Raw genomic sequence first — 26,837 nt, 5'->3', positions numbered from 1 at the left:
TTAGCTAACCCAATGTGAGACTGGCAACGTCACATAAATTTTTGGCGCCCAACGTGGGGCAGCAACAACTTTAGCATCGTGAAACTTGTAACAGCATCGGAAGATCTGATACAGGTTGTTGTTGGCCTACTTTGATGGAAGTAGGGCAGAAGGAGTAAAGTGTCTTCGATTCTGGACTTTGACTAATCTTACGTATGTGAAATTACTCGACCGAATCGCACTTTGCATCTTTTAAGGATTATCTTGTGTAATTCTGTTATCGATTATCGAGAGCCTTACATCCTTCAATACCAAGCTCGTTTGTTTTCGCTAGGTCTTATAAATTGTTGGAGCAATTTAAGTAATACCTCTTTATACATTTTCGGAATTCGAATATTTGAATCTTTGAATATTATCGACCAAAATTATCGGTATTGAGATTGCTTAATAGTTCAAATAATTTATTAGTTTCTAGTAACTTTTGCTCTTTTTTGGTATCGCATTGATGAAGATCGATTGTAACTCCGCTTTCTTCTGGAATACAATAGTATATGCATAGGCGTATCGTTGTCCGAAGAATACGAAGAAGCCTTCGATGTAATCAGGTATCAAAAATGACAAAGTTTAGTTTCAATAGCCCATATTAATAATCCTCCACTGTTGAGTCGGAACAAAGTTTAAATTCCTTTTTATTTATGTCTCCCAAAAATGTCGATGGAAATCTAAATTTGAAATATGCCCGTTACACGTAGTTTTGAAGAACCTCAGCCACTGCCACCAGCAGAAGCGGCTGAAAATAATTGTCTTATTTGCAGTGAACACATGTCGGATACGCAACCTTGTGCGATAACTAATTGTGGTCATGTGTTTCACAAAAATTGTCTAGAAAATCGAATCAAAAGTATTAAAGAGTGCCCAAGTTGTTTGAAAAAGGTTAGTCATAACGAATGGAAAGTGGTTGTAGGAAATCATTCGCCTAATGCCAAACAGCAATCGCAATTGTCTACGCAACCAAATCAACCCGTAATCTCGCAAATCGTTACTCGTTCATTGCAACGTCAATTTGACGCCGCGCAAGCGTTGTCGGCTGCCGATGAAGAAGCGAGAAGTAATATCGATCAATCACACAGTACAAGTACTGAGAGGAATCCTCCACTTCGTAGTACGCCCAACAATCAGGGGGCCAGACCAAAAGTGCCTGCTTATGAAAGGGGAAATGCACCTCGAAGAAGAGGAAGACCATTTAGACCAGTACAGCCTTCGAGGCCAAATAATGGTCGTCGTAATATACAAACTCCAGAACCAGATATAGAATCAATCGTAAGAGAAACGGTGAGTCGAGTAATCGCTTCTATGAATAGTTCAGGTTTGATAGTAGCAACTGCAGCAGCAGCAGATCAAACCGTGGAAGGGTTATCGTCCAGCCAGAGAAGCTCACGTAACACCAATTTGGGTCCACTATTGACTACACATAAAATTGCTGATATGTTACAAAAGTGGGGTGTTCGTTTTGATGGTTCGTCGGAAGGTTTATCGGTTGAAGGATTTTTGTATAGAGTGAACATTCTCACTCGAGAAAACTTAAACAATGATTTTCAATTATTGAACAAACATATTCACTTATTACTGAATGGAAAAGCCAGTAGTTGGTTTTGGCGTTTCCATCGAAGAGTTCAAACCTTCACATGGGAAGAGTTTTGTGAGGAGTTAAGAGAGCAATATCGCGAGAGCCGTTCTGTCACTGAACTTCGAGAACAGATAAGAGCTCGTAAACAAAAAGTTGGCGAATCCTTTGATTCGTTTTATGAAAACATATGTAAGCTTATGGATAAGTTGTCGGTCAGTTTTCCAGAAGACGAATTCGTGGAAATGATTCAAGGTAATCTGCTAACAGATATGAAAGACAGGTTATTGTTTGAGAAAGTCTCTTCTATATCCGCTTTACGTCGTCTGGTACAAAAACGCGAAAATTTTCTACAGGAAGTTGGAAAAAATCGATCAGTATCTTTTAAGGCCAAAGAAACTTCTCGAGTTTATGCTGTTGAAGAAACTGCTCCCGAAGAAGAGTCTAGTTCTGAGGTCGAGGCAGAGATAGCTGAATTAAAGCGAGGAACTGCTTCTAAATTAGTTTGTTGGAACTGTGAAATCCCCGGACACATCTGGGAGAATTGCTTAAATGAGCGTAGAGTTTTTTGTTACGGATGCGGTACTCCTCAGGTATACAAGCCGAATTGTCAAACCTGTAAACAGAGGTCGGAAAACCGTCAATCCGGGGCATTCAATGCAGGAAGGATGTCCCGACAGTAGAGATAGGTAATAAAATAGAACCTAAGATTAGAGAAAATGAAGGATACATCGGTGATGAACGCACGATGTTAAGATTTTTACCTTACCATGAAAGATTAAGAAATTATAATTTAGTAAGAGATAGAATTTTTAGAACACATTTAGTTAAGAGCCGTCGTAATACCTTACGTATGCGAAAATATTATAGAAAAATAAAGAAACAAAAGAAACTGGTTATCTCAACAGTTTTTCAAAATGAGTCGGATCGACGTAGTTACGCGAAAGTCGCGTTCTTATCTTTTAGCGAATTTGGTTTGCTCGACACCGGAGCCAACATTAGTTGCATTGGATCGTCGCTAGCATTAGAAAATTTTTCTGATTTACCAAATTTTAAAACCCATTAAATCGCAAGTGCGTACCGCCGATGCCAAACCACATCAGGTACTCGGAATTCTGAGAGTGAGCATGCAATATAAGAAGCAGCAAGAAGATATTGACTTGTATGTCATACCTTCTATAGCTCAGCGATTAATTCTTGGCATAGATTTTTGGCGTATTTTTGCATTAGCACCTGGAATTATTAGCTCTATTTCTGAAGAAGAAACTGAAAATATCGAATTTGAAGATCACTATCCATTGTCCGAATTACAATCTCGTCAACTGGAAGCGGTCAAAGCATTATTTCCGAATTTCGAAAAGCAAGGTCTCGGAAGAACTGCGTTAATTAAACATCATATAGATATTTCTGATGCTAAAGCGGTGAAGCAACGAAACTATCCAATTAGTCCAGCTGTAGAGAAGTTGATGTACAAAGAGATTGATCGTATGTTAGAGCTAGGAGTCATTGAACCGTCACAGTCAGCATGGAGCTCACCTATTCGTCTTGTGGTGAAACCAAATAAGGTCCGATTATGTCTTGATGCGCGAAAACTTAACGAAGTAACGAAAAAGGATGCTTATCCCCTACAGAGCATTGAAGGAATATTTTCTCGTTTACCAAAAGCTAACTTAATTACGAAGTTGGATCTTAAAGACGCTTATTGGCAAATTGAGTTGTCTGATGAAGCCAAACCGTTAACAGCTTTTACTGTTCCCGGTCGTTCGCTGTTTCAGTTTACAGTCATGCCTTTTGGGTTATGTAATGCTCCATCCACAATGTGTCGATTGATGGATGATTTAATTCCACCAGACTTACGTTATTGTGTTTTTGGTTATCTTGATGACTTATGTATTGTCTCAGGAGATTTTGAGTCACATTTGGCGGTATTAGTGCGTATAGCTGATCAATTTAAAAAGGCTAATCTCACATTAAATATTTCAAAAAGCAAATTTTGTGTTACAACAGTAAACTATTTAGGATACGTTATTGGAAGCGATGGAATTTCTCCAGATCCAGAGAAAATATCCTGTGTCCAAAATTGGCCCACACCCAAAAACTTAAAACAAGTACGAGGTTTCCTTGGAGTTTGCGGATGGTACCGACGCTTCATACAAAATTTTGCGGAAATTACCTTTCCCATCACTGAAGTGTTGTCCACTAAGAAAACTTTTAATTGGACCCCGGCAGCTCAGTCTGCAATGGATACGTTAAAAAATCTTTTAACATCAGCCCCGGTTTTACAAAATGCCGATTTTAGTCGGAAATTTTATGTGCATTGCGATGCTAGTGACTATGGAATTGGAGCGGTGCTCATTCAACTGTCAACTTCTGGAGAAGAAAAGCCTATAGCATACATGTCAAAGAAATTATCTAAATCTCAGCGTAACTATAGTGTCACGGAACGAGAATGTTTAGCCGTCATTTTAGCAGTAGAGAAATTCAGATGTTACCTTGAATTACAGCCCTTTGAGATAATCACTGATCATTCTAGCCTCGTCTGGCTTATGAGACAGCAAAATGTATCTGGTCGATTAGCTCGTTGGATTTTTCGATTACAGGCTTTTAAATTCACAATTTCTCATCGGAAAGGAAAAGATCATATTATTCCTGACGCGTTGTCACGGATAGGTGAAGGTGATATAGATAGTTTAGAACTTGTGGGACCGGAAATCGATTTAGAATCGTCAGCGTTTCTCGAACCTGATTATCTAGATCTAAGATTGAAAGTTGAATCTCATGGTGAAAAATTTCCAGATCTTAAAGTTGTAGACAAATTCGTATACATACGAACGGAGCCATCAACAGGAGATAATCTTCAAGATTCTCATTGTTGGAAGCTTTGGGTACCGGAGAGACTGCGAGAAGCTGTGATTTGTCAAGCACATGATAGTCTAAGCTCTGCACATGGTGGAATGCAAAAGACGATCGAAAGAGTGCGTCGTAATTTATTTTGGCCAGGTTTATCAAAAGACATTAGAGACTATATTAGGCAGTGTGATATGTGTAAGCAAACTAAAGCTCCAAATATGACACTACGTCCGCCTATGGGAGAGCAAAGCGTCTCTAGTCGACCATTTCAAAAGCTTTATATAGATATCTTGGGTCCTTATCCACGAAGTCGCAAAGGAAACATTGGTTTACTAATAGTTCTTGACCATTTTAGTCGCTACCATTGGCTATGTCCATTGAAAAAGTTCACTACGTCGTTAATAACTGAGTTTTTGTCACAAAGGATCTTTGCCGAATTTGGAGTTCCTGAAATTATAGTATCAGATAATGGTTCACAATTCAAATCAAACGAATTTGAAGCGTTTATGACAAAATTCGGTATTCGTCATGTTTTTACTGCATTATATTCGCCTCAGAGCAATGCAGCGGAGCGAGTGAATCGTTCCTTATTAGCCGCTATTCGTGCTTATCTTAAGTCGGATCAAACTGAATGGGATATGTATTTGCCAAGTATTTCATCTGCCTTACGTTCGTCGCTTCATCAATCCATAGGTTGTTCCCCTTACAAAGCATTATTTGGCGTAAATATGATTAATCACGGAGATGATTACAAGCTCTTAAAAAAATTGTCCTTGCTGGAGGAGTCTCCATATTTAGAAAGAGGTGATCAATTAGCTTTGTTGCAAGAAGACATTAAGAAAAGTAGTAGAGAAGCCTACGAGCGTAACGCCAGACAATACAATCTTCGATCCAATCCTGTCATTTATAAAGAAGGCCCAGAAGTATTTAAACGGAATTTCCATCTTAGTGATTTCAGTCAGAATTATAATAAAAAGCTAGGACATCAGTTCTCAAAATGTCGGATAAAGAAGAAAATTGGTAATTCTTTTTATCTACTAGAAAATCTACAAGGTAGAGAATTAGGAGTGTATCATGCGAAAGATATTCGAGTCTAATTCCCATCTAATCTGCCTTTGTATGACTCGTGAGATTATCTGGTGGGTGTAATGGTCGCAAATAACAAAATTGGGCGTAAAATCTCTTTCTTTTTGAGATTTTAAATTTGCCGCGCAAAGTTAGCGAAGACACAAACCATGGCACGATAAAGGGACAATACACCTCTGCAAATTAAATTTCTTCTCCGTGGTGAATTGTCTAGCGAAAGATCGTAGGAGAAGGAGACGAGCTTTGTCACTTTGGCAACGACAGCTCTCATTCTTTTCTTATTGGACTACGATCAGAGACGGATGCATTCTTGGTTGATGGTGTTTTTAATAAAACAAATATAAAACACATGCATCACCAGAATATAAAAGACAAACATAATCTGTCATTATCATCAGCATCCATCGATGCTTCTTTGCTTTGAGCAAAGAAAAGAATCCAGCTCGTTACGCTTGCTACGCAAAGGTAATTATTTCTAGGAAATAATGAAATTTTACATTGGTCCTAACTTCGTATTTTTTCTCATATGTAGATTGTGAAAATTCGTCTAAGCCGTCATTATTTTCTATTAAATAATACGGATAGACAAAATTCTACACCTATAGTGGATTTGAATTCCACAATTCCGGCGCATGTTAGTCAGCGGAGGCCGACTATTTCGTGCCGGAAGCCTTTTTAAATTTCTGGTCTGCCGCCTGCAGAACCAAAAAGCAACAACAGTGAAGTGCAGTGCATCTCTGGGCAGATCACTCTTGCACCACTGTGCCGAGCCGCGCAAGGCTCTTGTACCAGAATCGTCACTTCTCTCGTTTGCCGCTTCTATCGTTCGCCGTCTCCACTCAGCAGCAGCAGCATCAGCAGCAGTGCAGTGCCAGTGCCAGTGCTAGTGAAGATGTGTAGTGCAAGTTTGTGAATAATAGTATGACAAAAATAAGTTTGTTAAAATTAAAAGGTCATACAATAGTTGTACACAGAGGCAATAAGAAAAGGGGTAAAAGCCCAAATAAAAAGCAAAAAGATTTGCATTTGCCGTCAATTAATATATTGACAACAACAATTTAGTTGCCATACATATAAAATAATAAGTAACGAAAAAGATAACGAAAAGTAAACAGAAATATCAATTGTAATTTGGCACTTATTTTTTTTTGCGCTATTTTTTTTGGTTTGCTTTGCTTTGTTTACCATTATTGCCCTAGGCCTTAAAGGGTATATCCAACGTGAAACACAATAATTCAAAAAAAATATATATAAATAAATAAATAATGCAAATATAATCTCGTACATAATAACAAGCCACCATAAAACCCTGTGCAAAACAATAATAATTATGACAATGTGTGTGTATGTGAACAACCAAACAAAAGTATATACCTTTTAAGGTATATAAACAATCATTATTATCATCATCATTAAAATCATTATCATCATCAACATCATCATCACCAACAGCAACAACATCATGAAGGCCTTCGTCGTGGAGTTCTGTCGGGTAAGTTTTAAGTCCGAGTGTCCGAAATAAAAATACATAAAAGAAGTTTTATAACATAAATATTCGTACATATGTAATTACATACATACATACATACATATGTTGGTGCCTGTTCGGCCACGCAGCAGCTGCCCACAGTTTTGCTTGCATTGTATTTTTTCATACTTCTTCGCAGTTGCGAAAGCTTCAAACAGCATATGAGCTGTCGGCTGATACCCTAACTTTTGGGTCAGGCCTATACCTTTTTAGTACTGATTTGCTTCCGCCTATATTGTTACTCTTATTATTGTTTGTTGGTACAGCACAGTGGTTTGAACATGATTTACAAATAAATTAATAAAAAGTCAATATTAATTTTGGATAAATAAAATATAAAAAGTAAATATAAATAAAATAATAACAATTAAAAATAAAATAATAAAACTTATAAATAAAATAAATAAAAATTAAATAATAAATATGATTCAATAATAAATACAATAAAATAAATATTAAACATGAGTAAAAATATTAAACCAAAAATAAAAATAAATTCAATACAATTTTTTTGTTTTAAATATGATTAAAATATTGCAAAATAATTAAATTAAAAAAAAAAAAAATAAATCAATAAATAAAAATTATAAAAGTGGTTGAGATATTAAAAAATCAATAAATAAAAATAAATATCAAAAATAATTAAAAAAAAAAATGTTTCACAATACAATAAAATAAAATAAATATTAAAAATACAAAATAACGATTTGAGAAGAAAATAAAGATTTTAAAGTAAAAATAGTAATTTAATAGAAAAACCTCATGTTTGCTAAAGCGCGCATCCAAAAATAGTTGCCAAAATTTGTTTGTTTATGAATTATTGATTGTTTATTAAATATTATTAGTTTTTACATCGTCTTTTTTTTTAGTTATTATTGTAAATGAGTAGTAGCCGTTGCTAATAAAAAAATGAATATTGTATCGAATTAAAAATAACTGCCCTATAAACCAATTATGAAAATAATTATACCGCCATAATTCTAATTAAATTTTGAAAAAATGGTTTTGTTTTTGGTTATAAATAAATACTGATGTTAACTTTGAGTCATTGGACTTTAATAATGAAATTCTAGATTTTGTTCTGATTTCCGGAGACATGGGAGCATAAAATAAAGGGGGAGTTGTAATAGTTTTGGGTCATAAAAACGTTTCATCTTATGACCATGGTTGGGTGGGTATAGACCAGGGTGTGGCCGTTAACATCTTATAAGACCACCCCTGCTTTTCTTAAATTTTGTCCGAATTTCAACAGTGTGCCTGCATTTGTTTTATTGCTTATTAGATATTGGCAGTATTCAGATCGAGTCGTATTGTAGATTCGAGTCGGATTAGATTATTGACAAGAGGATCGACTCATGTGTTTTGTTTTTTTTAGAATCAGGAGGGACTCTATAATAATAAAGTTTTCGTGGCTTCGTGTAAAGCATAGCAAAAACCCACCCCCACAATCCCGAAAGAGCTAAGGGTTCAATGGGTCCCGCTCCGCTATATGCTTGCACGCGAGATGGTTGTGAATGATATTTGCAACCGTCTTCTCACATCCGGGGCTGACTATTCTTAGGAATTTTTTTTGGCGCCCAATCGTGGGGGTAGCAACGCCGTCATAAATGGTTAGCTAACCCAATGTGAGACTGGCAACGTCACACTCACGCATGGTTCAACTACTCTCGGCGCCCTTCCACACCGACAACCACAGTGCAAATTTCCCGCTTATCACTACGCTAATGCATGAACTGAGCAAGAGGCCATCGAATTATGTGCACGACATATTTGATGAGCTATTTGACACTTTGGTCGCTTATCAATCCCCGCTGAGTGTGGCGCAACATTTGGGAAGTTTCAACGCGAGCCTAACCCAATTGACCATGGCCAATGTGCAATTTCTGAATCGTACCGAAGTCCAGTTCAATTCGAGTGCGCACAAAACTGTGCAGGATAATCTTCGCAAGCTGATGAAACATCCAACATATGAAATGGAAGTGGAGCAGTCGCTGCGTGAACAGGCGTACGTCCAATTGCCTTCTAGTGATCGTGTGCTCAACACCGCCGAGAAGGTTTGTCTGCGCAGTGCGAACAGCAGCAACATTTACCTCTATAATTGCCCCAATTCATCCTCGATGTGCACCATGGAACGAGACTCTCAGCAGATGCTCTTCAAGGTTCAACGAGAGGCCAAAGATAGTTCAAACATTGCATTTCAAAACCCAAAGTCGAGCAATCAATATCTAATAATGGCATCGCATCTCCACGCAACCGACAATGGTGTCGTCAAGAACGTGTACAGTTTAGATGGCATTTACTGGTGGCATGTGATGTCGGTGCAAGGCGGAGTGGCAATCTACGATGCTGCCACAGACGGCTCGGTGATCTGTGGCGGCGATCCAGCGCAGTGGGAGGGCAATGAACATTATGCATACACGCGCAATGCAGGAAACTTTGATGCCCATCGCAAGGAATGCACGTGGATCATCGAAGACTGTAGCGATAAATAATTAGTAATGAATACATGTAAAAATATATGAATGGAAATTTGCAAGTAAATATTTATTAATGGGACGATTTGGAGGAATACCTGATTATAGACTGTTACGAATGCATGGCTCTTGATCGCAACAATGTTGTATATTATATGTATATGTATAATCTTGTTACATCATCGCAACTTAGTTCTTGAAATCGAAACGGTAAGAGTAGAATTCTGAAATCAAATTTTGCAAACGACATTGCTAAATTTTAATTACAGCCGCTACTTATATATATGATATGTATAGCCTAAAAGGGTATTACAACTTTGTGCTTGTATGAAATGTATGTGACAGGTAGAATGAAGAGTCTCCTACCCCATTAAGTATACACATTCTTGATCAGTTTCAACAAACTAGACGATAAAGCCATGTCCGTTTGTCCGACCGTTTGATTATCTTTCTGTCCGTACGAAACACTAAATCTCTGAGACTTTAGTAGATAGATATATAATTACATCCGCTATCAATAGGGTAGAAGGTTGTCATAACTTAGTTTGTTAATAAGCTTGTAGAAAGCATTCCAAATGGGTATACAAGACTTACACTCTACTATAGCTTTCTAACATGATGCAATTCCAGATGCAGCTCAGGTTGAATGCTTGCAAGCACAGATTAGCAAACCCAAATAATCAGTAAAATATATGTATAAGTACACAAATATATGTATGAGCTACATATAAGCAACCCAATCAGTATACTCAGAGAGAAGAAGTACTTATCAGCCCGCTATATGGTGCATATGGTGCATATGTAAATAAATTACTGCAAAAGGCTTCTAACTTAATTGCACTTTGTTGTGATTTTCTGATCAAGTTTCACACCACTAATTTCATGTTAAGCTATTATGTTCATATTCCTTAATAATAGCCATAAAGATAAAAAGTTAGTAACGGTATAATAAAATATTGCTAAAATAAAAAAAAAAAAAAAAAAAAAAGATAAATAAATTGCGAGCAACAACAAAACCGAAGTTAAAAACTGTTAAGAATAATATTTACACTTCATTCCATTTTCAAAGCAAACATTCAAGAAAGCTACAGTTAGTTGAGTGTGCTCGACTGTCACACACCCGCATCCCATTTTGAATAAAAGCAAAATATTGCAGTATTTATTTTAAAACATAGCGGATATTAATATGTTTTTGTATAATACAACGACCACACAAGTCTTACCAAATAAATGCTAAAGATTGTATTGCCCAACATTTGTAGAGAATATTTTTCCATTTAATTATATTTTTGCTATATTTTATAGAAACGCAAGTTCTGACATATGTATGTATTAATTATTGCAGATAAGAAATTTATATATTACAAAGATTTTGCAAGCTCAGCTTGAATTCAGCTTAGCGTTTATAACCTACTATCAGGAAAATATACATATGTTATATATTCATATTGTCATGATGTACATAAGAATGAGCTATATAAAGAGAGCTCTGAGTTGCATCGGCAGTAAAAGCAATAATGTCATTAATAGTCATTCTTCTGCTGCTTCTCGGACTGTATTCAAGAGAAGCAGACTCTTTGTCGCTCGACGGAAACAACCGAAACTACCTTGCGCGCCTGACTGCCTCTGGTCCGTCATGTACATCATTCACCACAGCTGGCAGTCCTTTTAGTCTGGAGACCATCATACGTGCCATAATCAATGGGAACTGGGATCGTGTCGAATTAGTGTACCAAATGGCAAACAAAGCATGCACTTTGCAAATGAAGCACGACATCTACGAGGCTTTGTGGCTAGAGTGGCAGAAGGAGAAACATATCTACGATCCCCTCAAAATACTCGATTTCTATGAGCAACTCAATCGTCAACCAAATGTTCCGCCAGCCTTACTTAAAAACATCTATGTGACCTTCGTCATCCGCAGCACGCAGATACTTTCGATGCCTCTCCACACCGACAGTCGGAATGTCAGTTTCCCGCTGACCAACTCGCTGCTTCAGGGCTTAGCGCGAAGTCCAAGCAATTATACGAAGGACATACTCGAGATTCTGTTTGACGATGTGCTCTCTATGGAATCCCCACTTAATGTGGCTCAACGTCTAGGCAATTTCAACGCAAGCATCACCCAATTCACTATGGCAAACTTGCAGTTGCTGAACCGCATCAAAGGCGAATCCAATTCGAGTGCGTTCACGATCTTGTTGGAGAATCTTCGTCAGCTGTCGAAGCAAGGGAAAATTACCCAGGAGGTGGAGCAAGCTTTGCCTATTTCGGTTCTTAGCTGCTTAGCCCTTGAAACCGCCCAAAAGGTGTGCTTGCACAATACGAACAAGGATTACATTTATGAATGCTCTAGCACCTACAAAATGTGCACTCGTGAACGAAACTATGAAAGGGCGAGTTTCAGGGTGCTGCGTAATGCCAGCGATGAAACTCAGTTTGCCTTCCAAAGCCCGTATAGGAGTAATCGCTATTTAGTAATAGATTCGTCCATCAGCATTCAATCAAAATCGACCAATAACGTGTACAGTAAAAGCAACATCTACTGGTGGCGTGTGGTGCCGGTTACAGGTGGAGTAGCAATCTACGATGGTGCCACATCCAGCTCGATGATCTGTGGCGGTGATCGAGCGCAATGGGGCGATGAACACTATACATACACACGTCATGCAAAAGATTTAGATGCGCATCGCAGCGAATGCACCTGGATCATCGAGGATTGCACCAATAAATAATTATTACTGAACGTAAAAATAATATTTGAATGTGAACATACACAAGAACAATTTATTTAATGAAGGATTTGGGGGAAGCATTTTTTTCTGGCATATATATATATATATATATTTGTATATACTAACGACTATCCCAATTGCAATCTTAGCTAACGTGTTTAGTGTTTTTGGCTTATTGTCGATGATTATTCACAAGGCACAAGAGACTAAGATGAGCGGAGAATTGAAGCTACTTTTGCATAAAATCCCAGGGTATACAAACGATGCCATCTGTGAGTACCGAGTAGTAATGGGAGATGTGCAGCTTGAGCTGCTCGAAATGTTGTGGCCGACAGCGACGCAGATCCCTCAGTGCGGATATCATTTTGTCCGGCGTGACCGCATCATCTTTGGTCAATGTTTGCAGCTTAAGCTCTCGAGTGCACTGCTCGATAAGATTTTGTTCCAGATACTTGTCCGTCGCATATTTGCCCATTCGGTCTTCGGCCAGTTTCATGTTTTGCGAGATGAAATGAAGAAGGGAGCAAAGATCACAACGCGATTCCGCAGTGTGTCTGTGCGAGACGTTGCAGTGACTTTAGGCAGCCACGATAATGCTCAATATTCCAGCCGAACTCGTAGCGGGCCTCATTCGCGAAATTTTCAGAAATCGTAAATACTATATGTTTTATTCTATGCATCAAAAATTGACTCTAGCTTAAAAATTACATTTGAAACAGGCTTGATATGAATGCAAACATAACAAGTGCTGTTAAATTAAAATATAGCTCTTTTTATACCCGCTACCCATAGGGTAGAAGGGTATTATAACTTTGTGCCGGCAGGAAATGTATGTAACAGGTACAAGGAGGCATCTCCTCTATAAGGTATGTATATTCTTGATCAGCATCAACAGCCGAGACGATATAGCCATGTCCGTCTGTCTGTCTTTGCGTATGTCCGTATGAACACCTAGATCTCAGAGACTATAAGAGATAGAGCTATAATCTGTTTTCGACAGCATTTGTTATGTTTGCACGCAGATCAAGTTTATTTCAAATTTTTGCCTCGACCACTTCCGCCCCGCAAATCAATAAAATCGAATAACAAGCGTAATTTTCAAGCTACAGCTGCGAAAGTAGTTATGATTCTGGTTGGCAATCTGGTATATTGTGCCGTATATGGTATATTTTGAATGCGGTACTATATCGATATAACAAATATACCGTTTGATTTATTTTTAGTATATTTGTATTTTTGGTATATATTGAAAAAATACCGCAATATTTTGCTTTTATTCCAAATGGGTATCGGGTATCTCACAGTCGAGCACACTCGACTATAGCTTTCTTACTTGGTCTTATAGTATCTGAGATCCAATGTTTTATACAGACGGACAAACAGACGCTGATAGAGAGTATATGTGTATAAACTTATTGGGTCGGAAATGCCTTCTTCAACCTTTACATACAAAGGAGGCACAAAGTTTTAATACCCTTCTATCCTATGGGTAGAACAGTTACCCCAAATCAATGACAAATATTGTACTACCTTTATTTTTACTTAATTTTTACTTTACTGTTCACTCTATTGAATAGAAACGTACATACATTATGTATGTATTAACAAATTTTTGCAGATAAGAAATTCATGTATTCAAAAGATTTTGCAAGTGAAGCTATAATGCAACTTGAATGCTGAGCGTTGATAGTAGAATCAGAAAATATATATATACACTCATATTCATTATTCATTTCATAAGATTCAGCTATATAAGACGAATGCTGAGTCGCATCGGCAGTAAAAGTAAAAATGTAATTAATAGTCATTATCCTCTTGCTTGTCGGACTAACTTCAAGATTATGAAGAACTTGCTGGATCATAGAACGAAATATCACTCAACTTGGTCGGTTAGGAGACTCCTCTGATCGTATAAAAATTAAGGACTCGCGCTGCACATAAAACAAATAAAACACTAAATTGACGAAAGGTCGGCAATACTTGCCAATTCAAAAATGAGCTAAAACACAATAAGGAATAATGACATCAATTTGCAATTTGCGATACGTCTGTATAGAGGAATATATACTCTATAGCAGATAGCAAAGAGAACATACAAAACAAAAGTTTTAAAAGAGCAACACGCATTTGTATTTCGTATTTCAAAAAAAGGAAGAGTAAAACAAAACTCAAATATATAACTAAAACATTCGGATTATCTCTGAAACACAAGCCACTCTGATTAGCTCCGCTCTTTCATATATGTATAGTAAGTAGTGCGTTTGTTGATGCGAGCTGATTAGCTCAGCTGTGTTATTTACATTTATACATATGTATGTGTGTAAATTTAAAATTAAAATTATTGATTAACTTCAATTATACATATGTACATAGGTTGTAGATCAAAATTCTACAGCATCGTTTTGTGAGTTTTTGCACTATATGAATAAATTTATTGCTGATAGAAAGTACATAGATTTTCTAATTGGAACTACGAGATTATGCTCAGCTTTAAGAGCAACAACAGAACATTGATTGGCTACCTAAATCACTCGAGTTTATATAAATACATATATATATATATTAAGATTTACTTCTACATAAAATAAGCTATATAAGGCGAACGATGTGTTGGTTCGACATTAAAACCAGAATGTCTTTAATAGTCACTCTACTGTTGTTTATTGGATTGTCATCAAGAGGGGGAGACGCTTTTTCGATCGGAGGAGGGAGTAGCACTCTGCTTGCCCGACAAGGAGACTCCGGTCCACCGCAGATCGAAAAGACCTCAGACTCTCCAACTAACAGTTCCCTACGCATGAGCTCTATTATACGTGCCATAGTCTATGGTGAATGGGAGCGTGTCGAATTTGTGCTGCAGTTGGCGAATGAGACATACGAATTGGAATCACAACACGCTATCTACGAGTCGCTGTGGCAGGAACTGCAGTACACGAAACAGATCTATGATCCCTTCAAGATACTGGCTTTCTATGAGCAGCTTGAGCATCAGCCGAATGTCCCACCAGTTTTGCTGTTCAGGGTCTATCAGTCGTTCATCTCACGCATGGTTCAACTACTCTCGGCGCCCTTCCACACCGACAACCACAGTGCAAATTTCCCGCTTATCACTACGCTAATGCATGAACTGAGCAAGAGGCCATCGAGTTATGTGCACGACATATTTGATGAGCTATTTGACACTGTGCTCGCTTATCAATCCCCGCTGAGTGTGGCGCAGCATTTGGGAAGTTTCAACGCGAGCCTAACCCAATTAACCATGGCCAATGTGCAATTTCTGAATCGTACCGAAGTCCAGTTCAATTCGAGTGCGCACAAAACTGTGCAGGATAATCTTCGCAAGCTGATGAAACATCCAACATATGAAATGGAAGTGGAGCAGTTGCTGCGTGAACAGGCATACGTCCAACTGCCTTCTAGTGATCGTGTGCTCAACACCGCCGAGAAGGTTTGTCTGCGCAGTGCGAACAGCAGCAACATTTACCTTTACAATTGCCCCAATTCATCCTCGATGTGCACTATGGAACGAGAATCTCAGCAGATGTTCGTCAAGGTTCAACGTGACGTCGAAGACAGTTCAAACATTGCATTTCAAAACCCGAAGTCGAGCAATCAATATCTAATAATGGCATCCCATATCCAAGCAACCGACAATGGTGTCGTCAAGAACGTGTACAGTTTAGATGGCATTTACTGGTGGCATGTGATGTCGGTGCAGGACGGCGTGGCAATCTACGATGCTGCCACAGACGGCTCGGTGATCTGTGGCGGCGATCCAGAGCAGTGGGAGGGCAATGAACATTATGCATACACGCGGCATGCAGGAAACTTTGATGCCCATCGCAAGGAATGCACTTGGATCATCGAAGACTGTAGCGATAAATAATTAGTATTGAATAAATGTAAAAATATATGAATGGAAATTTGCAAGTAAAGATTTATTAATGGGACGATTTGGGGGGATACCTGATTATAGATTGTTACGAATGCATGGCTCTTGATCGCGACAATGTTGAATATGTACATATATGGTTAAATAATCTTGTTACATCATCGCAACTTAGTTCTTGGAATCCAAATGGTAAGAGGTAGAACTTTGAAATCAAATTTTTGCAAACAACATTGCTAAATTTTAATTACACCCGCTACTTACATATATGATACGTATAGCCTAAAAGGGTATTATAACTTTGTGCTTGTATGAAATGTATGTGACAGGCAGAATTAAGAGTCTCCTACCCCATTAAATATACATATTCTTGACCAGTTTCAACAAACTAGACGATAAAGCCATGTCCGTTTGTTCGACCGTTTGATTATCTTTCTGTCCGTACGAAACACTAAATCTCTGAGACTTTAGTAGATAGATATATAATTACATCCGCTATCAATAGGGTAGAAGGTTGTCATAACTTTGTTTGTTAATAAGCTTGTAGAAAGCATTCCAAATGGGTATACAAGACTTACACTCTACTATAGCTTTCTAATGCAATTCCATATGCAGCTCAGGTTGAATGCTTGCAAGCACAGATTAGCAAACCCAAATAATCAGTAAAGTATATGTATAAGTACACAAATGTACACTTGTGCATGTAAGTGTATTTGTATGACATATTTTCTTATGTGCTACATTTGTATAAGCAACCCAATCAGTATACTCAGAGAGAAGAAGTACTTATCAGCCCGCTTTCATGTGTAAATGGTGCAGATGTAAATAAATTACTTCAAAAGGCTTCTAACTTAATTGCACTTTGTTGTGATTTTCTGATCAAGTTTCACACCACTAATTTCATCTTAAGCTATTATGTTCATATTCCTTAATAATAGCCATAAAGATGAAAAGTTAGTAACGGTATAATAAAATATTGCTAAAATATAAAAAAAAAAGATAAATAAATTGGGAGCAACAACAAAACTGATGTTAAAAACTGTTAAGAATAATTCTTACACTCCATTCCATTTTCAAAACAAACTAACAAGAAAGCTACTGTGCGGTATTTATTTTAAAATATACCAAATCAATATACCACAAAATACTAAATATAGTTTAATAGTACTTCATTCAAAATATACCATAGAGTGCAAAATATACCCGATTGTCAGCCAAAGCAATTAAGACCCTTCGCACATACAAACGTTTTCCTTAAATAACTTCTAGAATTATTATTTGATCGCTTCTTATTTGGTTCAGATGTCGGTGGGGCAAATATTTGAAACAAAATTCATCTGCTTATAAACTTAATAAGTGTTGTTGGAAAAAAATCTCTATCTCTTATAGTCTCTGAGATCTAGATATTCATACAGACGTCTAGATGCTGATCGAGAACACTTTATATACTTTATGAGGTCCGAGATGCCTCCTTCTGCCTATTACATCCACACACAAAGTTACCCCTTGGCTAGCGGGTATAAATATGTTTTTGTATAATACAACGACCGTTTAAGTATTACCAAATAGATGCTAAAGATTGTATTGCTCAACATTTGTAGAGAATATTTTTCCATTTAATTAAATGTTGTCTATATTTTATAGAAACACAAGTTCTGACATACATGTTAATTATTGGAAAGAATAAATGTATGTACGAGTATTATAAAGATTTTGCAAGTTCAGCTTGAATTCAGCTCAGCGTTGATAACCGACTATCAGGAAATACATATATACATATATATATATATATATACATATATTCATATTGTCATGATGTACATAAGAATGAGCTATATAAAGAGAGCTCTGAGTTGCATCGGCAGTATAAGCAATAATGTCATTGATAGTCATTCTTCTGCTGCTTCTCGGATTATATTCAAGAGAAGCAGACTCTTTATCGCTCGACGGAAACAACCGAAACTACCTTGCCGGACTGACTGCCTCTGCTCCATCATGTACATCATTCACCACAGCTGGCAGTCCTGTTAGTCTGGAGACCATTATACGTGTCGTACTCAATGGGAGCTGGGATCGTGTCGAATTAGTGTACCAAATGGCAGACGAGGCATGCACTTTGCAAATGAAGCACGACATCTACGAGGCTTTGTGGCTAGAGTGGCAGAAGGAGAAACACATCTACGATCCCCTTAAAATACTCGATTTCTATGAGCAACTCAATCGTCAACCAAATGTTCCGCCAGCCTTACTTAAAAACATCTATGTGACCTTCGTCATCCGCAGCACGCAGATACTTTCGATGCCTCTCCACACCGACAGTCGGAATGTCAGTTTCCCGCTGACCAACTCGCTGCTTCAGGGCTTAGCGCGAAGTCCAAGCAATTATACGAAGGACATACTCGAGATTCTGTTTGACGATGTGCTCTCTATGGAATCCCCACTTAATGTGGCTCAACGTCTGGGCAATTTCAACGCTAGCATCACCCAATTGACTATGGCAAACTTGCAGTTGCTGTACCGCATCAAAGGCGAATTCAATTCGAGTGCGTTCCAGATCTTGTTGGAGAATCTTCGTCAGCTATCGAAGCAAACAAAATTTAACCAGGAAGTGGAGCAAACTCTGCGTTTTTCGGTTCTTAGCTGCTTAGCCCTTGAAACCGCCCAAAAGGTGTACTTGCACAATACGAACAACCATTACATTAATGAATGCTCTGACTCCAACCAAATGTGCACTCGTAATCTAGACTCTCAAGGGGCGATTTTCAGGTTGGTGCGTAATGCCAGCGATGAAACTCAGTTTGCCTTCCAAAGCCCGTACTGGGATAATCGCTATTTAGTAATAGATTCGTCCATCAGCATTCAATCAAAAGCGACCATTAACGTGTACAGTAAATACAACAAGTACTGGTGGCGTGTGGTGACGGTGAAAGGTGGAGTGGTAATCTACGATGCTGCCACATCCGGTTCGATGATCTGTGGCGGCGATCCAGCGCAATGGGGCCATGAAGACTATATATACACACGCCATGCAAAAGATTTAGATGCGCATCGCAGCGAATGCACCTGGATCATCGAGGATTGCACCAATAAATAATTATTACTGAACGTAAAAATAATATTTGAATGTGAACATACACAAGAACAATTTATTTAATGAAGGATTTGGGGGAAGCATTTTTTTCTGGCATATATATATATATATATTTGTATATACTAACGACTATCCCAATTGCAATCTTAGCTAACGTGTTTAGTGTTTTTGGCTTATTGTCGATGATTATTCACAAGGCACAAGAGACAAAGATGAGCGGAGAATTGAAGCTACTTTTGCATAAAATCCCACGGTATACAAACGATGCCATCTGTTAGTACCGAGTAGTAATGGGAGATGTGCAGCTTGAGCTGCTCGAAATGTTGTGGCCGACAGCGACGCAGATCCCTCAGAGCGGATATCATTTTGTCCGGCGTGACCGCATCATCTTTGGTTAATGCTTGCAGCTTAAGCTCTCGAGTGCACTGCTCGATAAGATTTTGTTCCAGATACTTGTCCGTCGCATATTTGCCCATTCGGTCTTCGGCCAGTTTCATGTTTTGCGAGATGAAATGAAGAAGGGAGCAAAGATCACAACGCGATTCCGCAGTGTGTCTGTGCGAGACGTTGCAGTGACTTTAGGCAGCCACGATAATGCTCAATATTCCAGCCGCACTCGTAGCGAGCATCATTCACGAAATTTTCAGGAATCGTAAATACTATATGTTTTATTCTACGCACCAAAAATCGACTCTAGCTTAAAAATTACATTTGAAACAGGCTTGATCTGCATGCAAACATAACAAGTGCTGTTGAATTAAAATATAGTTCTTTTTATACCCGCTACCCATAGGGTAGAATTATAGGTATTATAACTTTGTGCCGGCAGGAAATGTATGTAACAGGTAGAAGGAGGCATTTCCTCTATAAGGTATGTATATTCTTGATCAGCATCAACAGCCGAGACGATCTAGCCATGTCCGTCTGTCTGTCTGTGCGTCTGTTCGTATGAACACCTAGATCTCAGAGACTATAAGAGATAGAGCTATAATCTGTTTTCGACAGCATTTGTTATGTTTACACGCAGATCAAGTTTATTTCAAATTTTTGCACCGCCCACTTCAACCCCCGCAAATCAATAAAATCGAATAACAAGCGTAATTTTCAAGCTACAGCTGCGACTTTTAATGTATACAATAATTACCATAGTAGTTATGAGTCCCGAAAATTGCGATCAGATAAAAATTGTCGAAGTTATTAAAGAAATACTTTTGTATGGGCAAAAACGCCTACTTACGTAGAAGGGGTCTTAGTTGCTTTAGCCGACAATCTGGTATATTGTGCCGTCTATGGTATATTTTGAATGTGGTGCTATATCGATATAACAAATATTCCGTTTGGTATATTTTTAGTATATTTGTACTTTTGGTATATTTTGAAAAGATACCGCAATAGTTTGCTTTTATTTAAAATGGGTAGCGGGTATCTCACAGTCGAGCACACTCGACTGTAGCTTTCTTACTTGTTCTTATAGTATTTGAGATCCAATGTTTTATGTCAGTATAAAACAGGACAAACAGACGCTGATCGATTATTGGGTCGGAAATGCCTTCTACCTTAATACCCTTCTACCCTATGGGTAGAACAGTTACCCCAAATGAATGACAAATATTGTATAACCTTTATTTTTCCTTTTAATTAAATGTTCACTCTATTAAATAGAAACGTACATACATACATACGTATGTATTAACAAATTATTGCAGATAAGAAATTCATGTATTTAAAAGATTTCGCAAGTGAAGCTATAATGCAACTTGAATGCTGAGCGTTGATAGTAGAATCAGACTATCAGGAAAATATATACATATATACACTCATATTGTCGGAGGCATAGCATATAATGATTTTCATAAGATTCAGCTATATAAGACGAATGCTCAGTCGCATAGGCAGTAAAAGTAAAAATGTGATTAATAGTCATTATCCTTCTACTTGTCGGACTGACTTCAAGATTATGAAGAACTTGCTGGATCATAGAACGAAATATCACTCAGCTTGCTCGGTTAGGAGACTCCTCTGATCGTATAAAAATTAAGGACTCGCTCTGCACATAAAACAAATAAAGCACTAAGCTGACCAAGGGTCGGCAATACTTGCCAATTCAAAAATGAGCTAAAACACAATAGGGAATAATGACATTAATTTGCAATTTGGGATACGTCTGTATAGAGGAATATATTCTCTATAGAGTATATGCAGATAGCAAAGAGAACATACAAAACAAAAGTTTTAAAAGAGCAACACGCACTTGTATTTCGTATTTCAAAAAAACGAAGAGTAAAACAAAACTCAAATATATAACTAAAACATTCGGATTATCTCTGAATCACAAGCCACTCTGATTAGCTCCGCTCTTTCATATACATATGTAAGTAGTGCGTTGCTCGATTCGAGCTGATTAGCTCAGCTGTGTTATTTACATTTATACATATGTATGTGTGTACATACATCACATGCGTATGTATGTAAATTTAGAATTTAAATTATTGATGAGCTTCAATTATATGTACATAGGTTGTAGATCAAAATTCTACAGCATCGTTTTGTGAGTTTTTGCACTATATGAATAAATTTATTGCTGATAGAAAGTACATAGATTTTCTAATTGGAACTACGAGATTATGCTCAGCTTTAAGAGCAACAACAGAACATTGATTGGCTACCTAAATCACTCGAGTTTATATAAATACATATATATAATATTAAGATTTACTTCTACATAAAATAAGCTATATAAGGCGAACGATGTGTTGGTTCGACATTAAAACCAAGAATGTCTTTAATAGTCACTCTACTGTTGTTTATTGGATTGTCATCAAGAGGGGGAGACGCTTTTTCGATCGGAGGAGGGAGTAGCACTCTGCTTGCCCGACAAGGAGACTCCGGTCCACCGCAGATCGAAAAGACCTCAGACTCTCCAACTAACAGTTCCCTACGCATGAGCTCTATTATACGTGCCATAGTCTATGGTGAATGGGAGCGTGTCGAATTTGTGCTGCAGTTGGCGAATGAGACATACGAATTGGAATCACAACACGCTATCTACGAGTCGCTGTGGCAGGAACTGCAGTACACGAAACAGATCTATGATCCCTTCAAGATACTGGCTTTCTATGAGCAGCTTGAGCATCAGCCGAATGTCCCACCAGTTTTGCTGTTCAGGGTCTATCAGTCGTTCATCTCACGCATGGTTCAACTACTCTCGGCGCCCTTCCACACCGACAACCACAGTGCAAATTTCCCGCTTATCACTACGCTAATGCATGAACTGAGCAAGAGGCCATCGAGTTATGTGCACGACATATTTGATGAGCTATTTGACACTGTGCTCGCTTATCAATCCCCGCTGAGTGTTGCGCAACATTTGGGAAGTTTCAACGCGAGCCTAACCCAATTGACCATGGCCAATGTGCAATTTCTGAATCGTACCGAAGTCCAGTTCAATTCGAGTGCGCACAAAACTGTGCAGGATAATCTTCGCAAGCTGATGAAACATCCAACATATGAAATGGAAGTGGAGCAGTTGCTGCGTGAACAGGCATACGTCCAACTGCCTTCTAGTGATCGTGTGCTCAACACCGCCGAGAAGGTTTGTCTGCGCAGTGCGAACAGCAGCAACATTTACCTTTACAATTGCCCCAATTCATCCTCGATGTGCACTATGGAACGAGAATCTCAGCAGATGTTCGTCAAGGTTCAACGTGACGTCGAAGACAGTTCAAACATTGCATTTAAAATCCCGAAGTCGAGCAACCGGTATCTAATAATGGCATCTCATCTCCACGCAACCGACAATGGTGTCGTCAAGAACGTGTACAGTTTAGATGGCATTTACTGGTGGCATGTGATGTCGGTGCAAGACGGCGTGGCAATCTACGATGCTGCCACAGACGGCTCGGTGATCTGTGGCGGCGATCCAGCGCAGTGGGAGGGCAATGAACATTATGCATACACGCGCCATGCAGGAAACTTTGATGCCCATCGCAAGGAATGCACTTGGATCATTGAGGACTGCAGTGATAAATAATTAGTATTGAATACATGTAAAAATATATGAATGGGAACTCGCAAGTAATGATTTATTAATAGGAGATGTTTCACCATGATCAAGAATTTGTGCCTAATTTTTTAGGTGTAGATTAGCAATATTAAATAATCAGTAAAATATGTACGCCATGCATAAGTATATGTATGTATGTAAGTTTATTTGTATTATGTATTCCGTTATGTGCTTGGCTCGGGAATCAGCTATATAAGACGGTCGCTGAGTCTCATTGGCAGTATAAGCAATAATGTCATTAATAGTCATTCTTCTGCTGCTTCTCGGACTGTACTCAAGAGAAGCAGACTCTTTGTCGCTCGACGGAAACAACCGAAACTACCTTGCGCGCCTGACTGCCTCTGGTCCGTCATGTACATCATTCACCACAGCTGGTAGTCCTGTTAGTCTGGAGACCATTATACGTGCCATACTCAATGGGAACTGGGATCGTGTCGAATTAGTGTACCAAATGGCAAACGAAGCATGCACTTTGCAAATGAAGCACGACATCTACGAGGCTTTGTGGCTAGAGTGGCAGAAGGAGAAACACATCTACGATCCCCTCAAAATACTCGATTTCTATGAGCAACTCAATCGTCAACCAAATGTTCCGCCAGCCTTACTTAAAAACATCTATGTGACGTTTGTCATCCGCAGCACTCAGATACTTTCGATGCCTCTCCACACCGACAGTCGGAATGCCAGTTTCCCGCTGGCCAACTCGCTGCTTCAGGGTTTAGCGCGAAGTCCAAGCAATTATACGGAGGACATACTCGAGATTCTGTTTGACGATGTGCTCTCTATGGAATCCCCACTTAATGTGGCTCAACGTCTGGGCAATTTCAACGCTAGCATCACCCAATTCACTATGGCAAACTTGCAGTTGCTGTACCGCATCAAAGGCGAATTCAATTCGAGTGCGTTCCCGATCTTGTTGGAGAATCTTCGTCAGCTTTCGAAGCAAACAAAATTTAACCAGGAAGTGGAGCAAACTCTGCGTATTTCGGTTCTTAGCTGCTTAGCCCTTGAAACCGCCCAAAAGGTGTGCTTGCACAATACGAACAACGATTACATTTATGAATGCTCTAGCACCTACAAAATGTGCACTCGCGAACGAAACTATCGAGAGGCGAGTTTCAGGGTGCTGCGTAATGCCAACGAAGAAACTCAGTTTGCCTTCCAAAGCCCGTACTGGGATAATCGCTATTTAGTAATAGATTCGTCCATCAGCATTCAATCAAAATCGACCAATAACGTGTACAGTAAAAGCAACATCTACTGGTGGCGTGTGGTGCCGGTTACAGGTGGAGTAGCAATCTACGATGGTGCCACATCCAGCTCGATGATCTGTGGCGGTGATCGAGCGCAATGGGCGATGAACACTATACATACACACGTCATGCAAAAGATTTAGATGCGCATCGCAGCGAATGCACCTGGATCATCGAGGATTGCACCAATAAATAATTATTACTGAACGTAAAAATAATATTTGAATGTGAACATACACAAGAACAATTTATTTAATGAAGGATTTGGGGGAAGCATTTTTTTCTGGCATATATATATATATTTGTATATACTAACGACTATCCCAATTGCAATCTTAGCTAACGTGTTTAGTGTTTTTGGCTTATTGTCGATGATTATTCACAAGGCACAAGAGACAAAGATGAGCGGAGAATTGAAGCTACTTTTGCATAAAATCCCACGGTATACAAACGATGCCATCTGTTAGTACCGAGTAGTAATGGGAGATGTGCAGCTTGAGCTGCTCGAAATGTTGTGGCCGACAGCGACGCAGATCGCTCAGTGCGGATATCATTTTGTCCGGCGTGACCGCATCATCTTTGGTCAATGCCTGCAGCTTAAGCTCTCGAGTGCACTGCTCGATAAGATTTTGTTCCAGATACTTGTCCGTCGCATATTTGCCCATTCGGTCTTCGGCCAGTTTCATGTTTTGCGTGATGAAATCAACGAGGATGGCACCGGGACAGGTGGCGGGTGTGATAAATTGTCCCGTAGGACTGACCATCAATGGCCCCGCCTCTGATTCAACAACGATTGTGAACCCATCGAGTCTTAGAGGCCAAGCCGTGGGATAGGCCTGTTTGCTGAGAAAATCATTGAGCGATGTCGTCACCTTCATCAGATAGTTGGCATAACCGCGTGCTTGAGTCTTGGGCATAAACTTGCGTCGCCCGATCTGAATGCCGCGCAGCACTTGGGAGAGCGCCAATTCATACAATGGCACCACGTTGAGGTAGCTGTCGTGCTGTGGAATGTTTTTGATAAAGTCCAGCCAATTACTCTGCACGTCGCCGGTGAAGAGCATCACATGCCCCTCTAGGCTGATGCCCGTGAAGGGAGCAAAGACCACAACGCGATTCCGCAGTGAGCTCAACTCGCCGCGATGTGTCTGTGCGAGACGTTGGAGTGACTTTAGGCAGCCACGATAATGCTCAATATTCCAGCCGCACTCGTAGCGAGCATCACTCAACTCCAGATCCTTCACAAGTACATCTTTCAGCTTATCAATCTCGGCTTCCAGCTGGGCGGTCTCCTTGGCACGTTGACGTGCCTTCTCTGCGTTCTCGGCCAGCCAGACGGACAGTTCTGGACGACGCCCAACAGCTTCCTGAAAGAGATTCAGTTGTAAATTCAAGTTTAGTGCAATTATGGAGACGACCTACGTTCTTCACTCGCTGCTCGAATTCGGCAAACTCTGTGTTGTAGTGATAGTCGTGACTGGGTTGATTGGCCACACTGTCGCTAACTGGCGTTGAATTCATCTTTGGCTTTGACCTTGGCTTGACGGTCTTGATGTAATCCGTCGATAGATTGCACGACTCCAGCAGATTCTGTATGAATCTCTGGGGATCTCGTGTGCTTCTATCCATACGTATCTGCACCAGCTTGAACGAGTCTCGTTTGTGGGCGTTTGTGCTCTCGCGCACATAGAACTTGAGCACCTTAGTATCCTCATTGGGATATGTGTGATGATAGAGCGCTTCCAGATGGGCGCTGAGCAGCTTCAATGAGTTCTCGTTCGTCTGTCGCTGCTCGGGATGCTGACCGAAGAGATCCGGATGAACAGCAAAGTAAAAGGGACGCAACGCTGTCGTTAGGTCGCTGCTCAAATTGCGAAGCTGACAAATACCAAATTTTGGTAATTTACCAAACGTGATCGTTGCAAATTCGCCGCCCAGGCGCAATGCCGCTGCTGCCATTATGTAACCAACTATAGAGCAGCAGCAGCAAGCTGCTCGTCTGATCTCCTGTCACACACACATTCGAACTTGGAATGCGAATAACAGCAGCAGCTATTTACTCAAAATTTGATTTACTGGCAGCCAACAAAAGCGAAAAATACAAACACACATACATATGTATATGCACATATGTTTATTACGCCTCGGCTACTCAGCTGTTCAGATTGTACACAAACATTGAACAGTGTTGGAAAGAGCACAAATGAGAATACTTCCGTATTGTGAAGGGCAAATACGCTGTTCCCACAAATAGCCAGGATTCCA

At 39.2% G+C, this 26,837-nt stretch overlaps 3 protein-coding genes across 3 annotated transcripts; 2 read left to right on the top strand and 1 right to left on the bottom strand.

Annotated features, from left to right (window-relative positions):
* The first annotated feature begins 8,718 nt into the window (after positions 1-8,718).
* On the top strand, positions 8,719-16,192 carry LOC117572383 (uncharacterized). Its single transcript, XM_034255156.2, has 2 exons — positions 8,719-9,121; positions 15,725-16,192. Exons 1-2 carry the CDS (start codon positions 8,720-8,722, stop codon positions 16,160-16,162), a joined length of 840 nt encoding a protein of 279 aa, XP_034111047.2. The 5' UTR covers position 8,719; the 3' UTR covers positions 16,163-16,192.
* A 1,855-nt stretch (positions 16,193-18,047) lies between these two features.
* On the top strand, positions 18,048-24,792 carry LOC117572393 (uncharacterized). Its single transcript, XM_034255168.2, has 2 exons — positions 18,048-19,095; positions 24,606-24,792. The coding sequence occupies exons 1-2, from the start codon at positions 18,261-18,263 to the stop codon at positions 24,713-24,715; spliced, it is 945 nt and encodes a 314-aa protein (XP_034111059.2). The 5' UTR covers positions 18,048-18,260; the 3' UTR covers positions 24,716-24,792.
* Positions 24,793-24,839: 47 nt separating this feature from the next.
* Positions 24,840-26,696, bottom strand: LOC117567498 (T-cell activation inhibitor, mitochondrial). Its single transcript, XM_034247529.2, has 2 exons — positions 25,995-26,696; positions 24,840-25,939 (listed from the first exon to the last, which is right to left on the bottom strand). The coding sequence occupies exons 1-2, from the start codon at positions 26,529-26,531 to the stop codon at positions 24,992-24,994; spliced, it is 1,485 nt and encodes a 494-aa protein (XP_034103420.1). The 5' UTR covers positions 26,532-26,696; the 3' UTR covers positions 24,840-24,991.
* Between the last annotated feature and the right edge of the window lie 141 nt (positions 26,697-26,837).

The sequence above is a fragment of the Drosophila albomicans genome, chromosome 3, assembly GCF_009650485.2.
Source record: "Drosophila albomicans strain 15112-1751.03 chromosome 3, ASM965048v2, whole genome shotgun sequence".
In the NCBI taxonomy this organism is placed as follows: Eukaryota; Metazoa; Arthropoda; class Insecta; order Diptera; family Drosophilidae; genus Drosophila; species Drosophila albomicans.
Note: the sequence above shows the minus strand (reverse complement) of the source record. Positions and strands in the feature narration are given on the sequence as shown.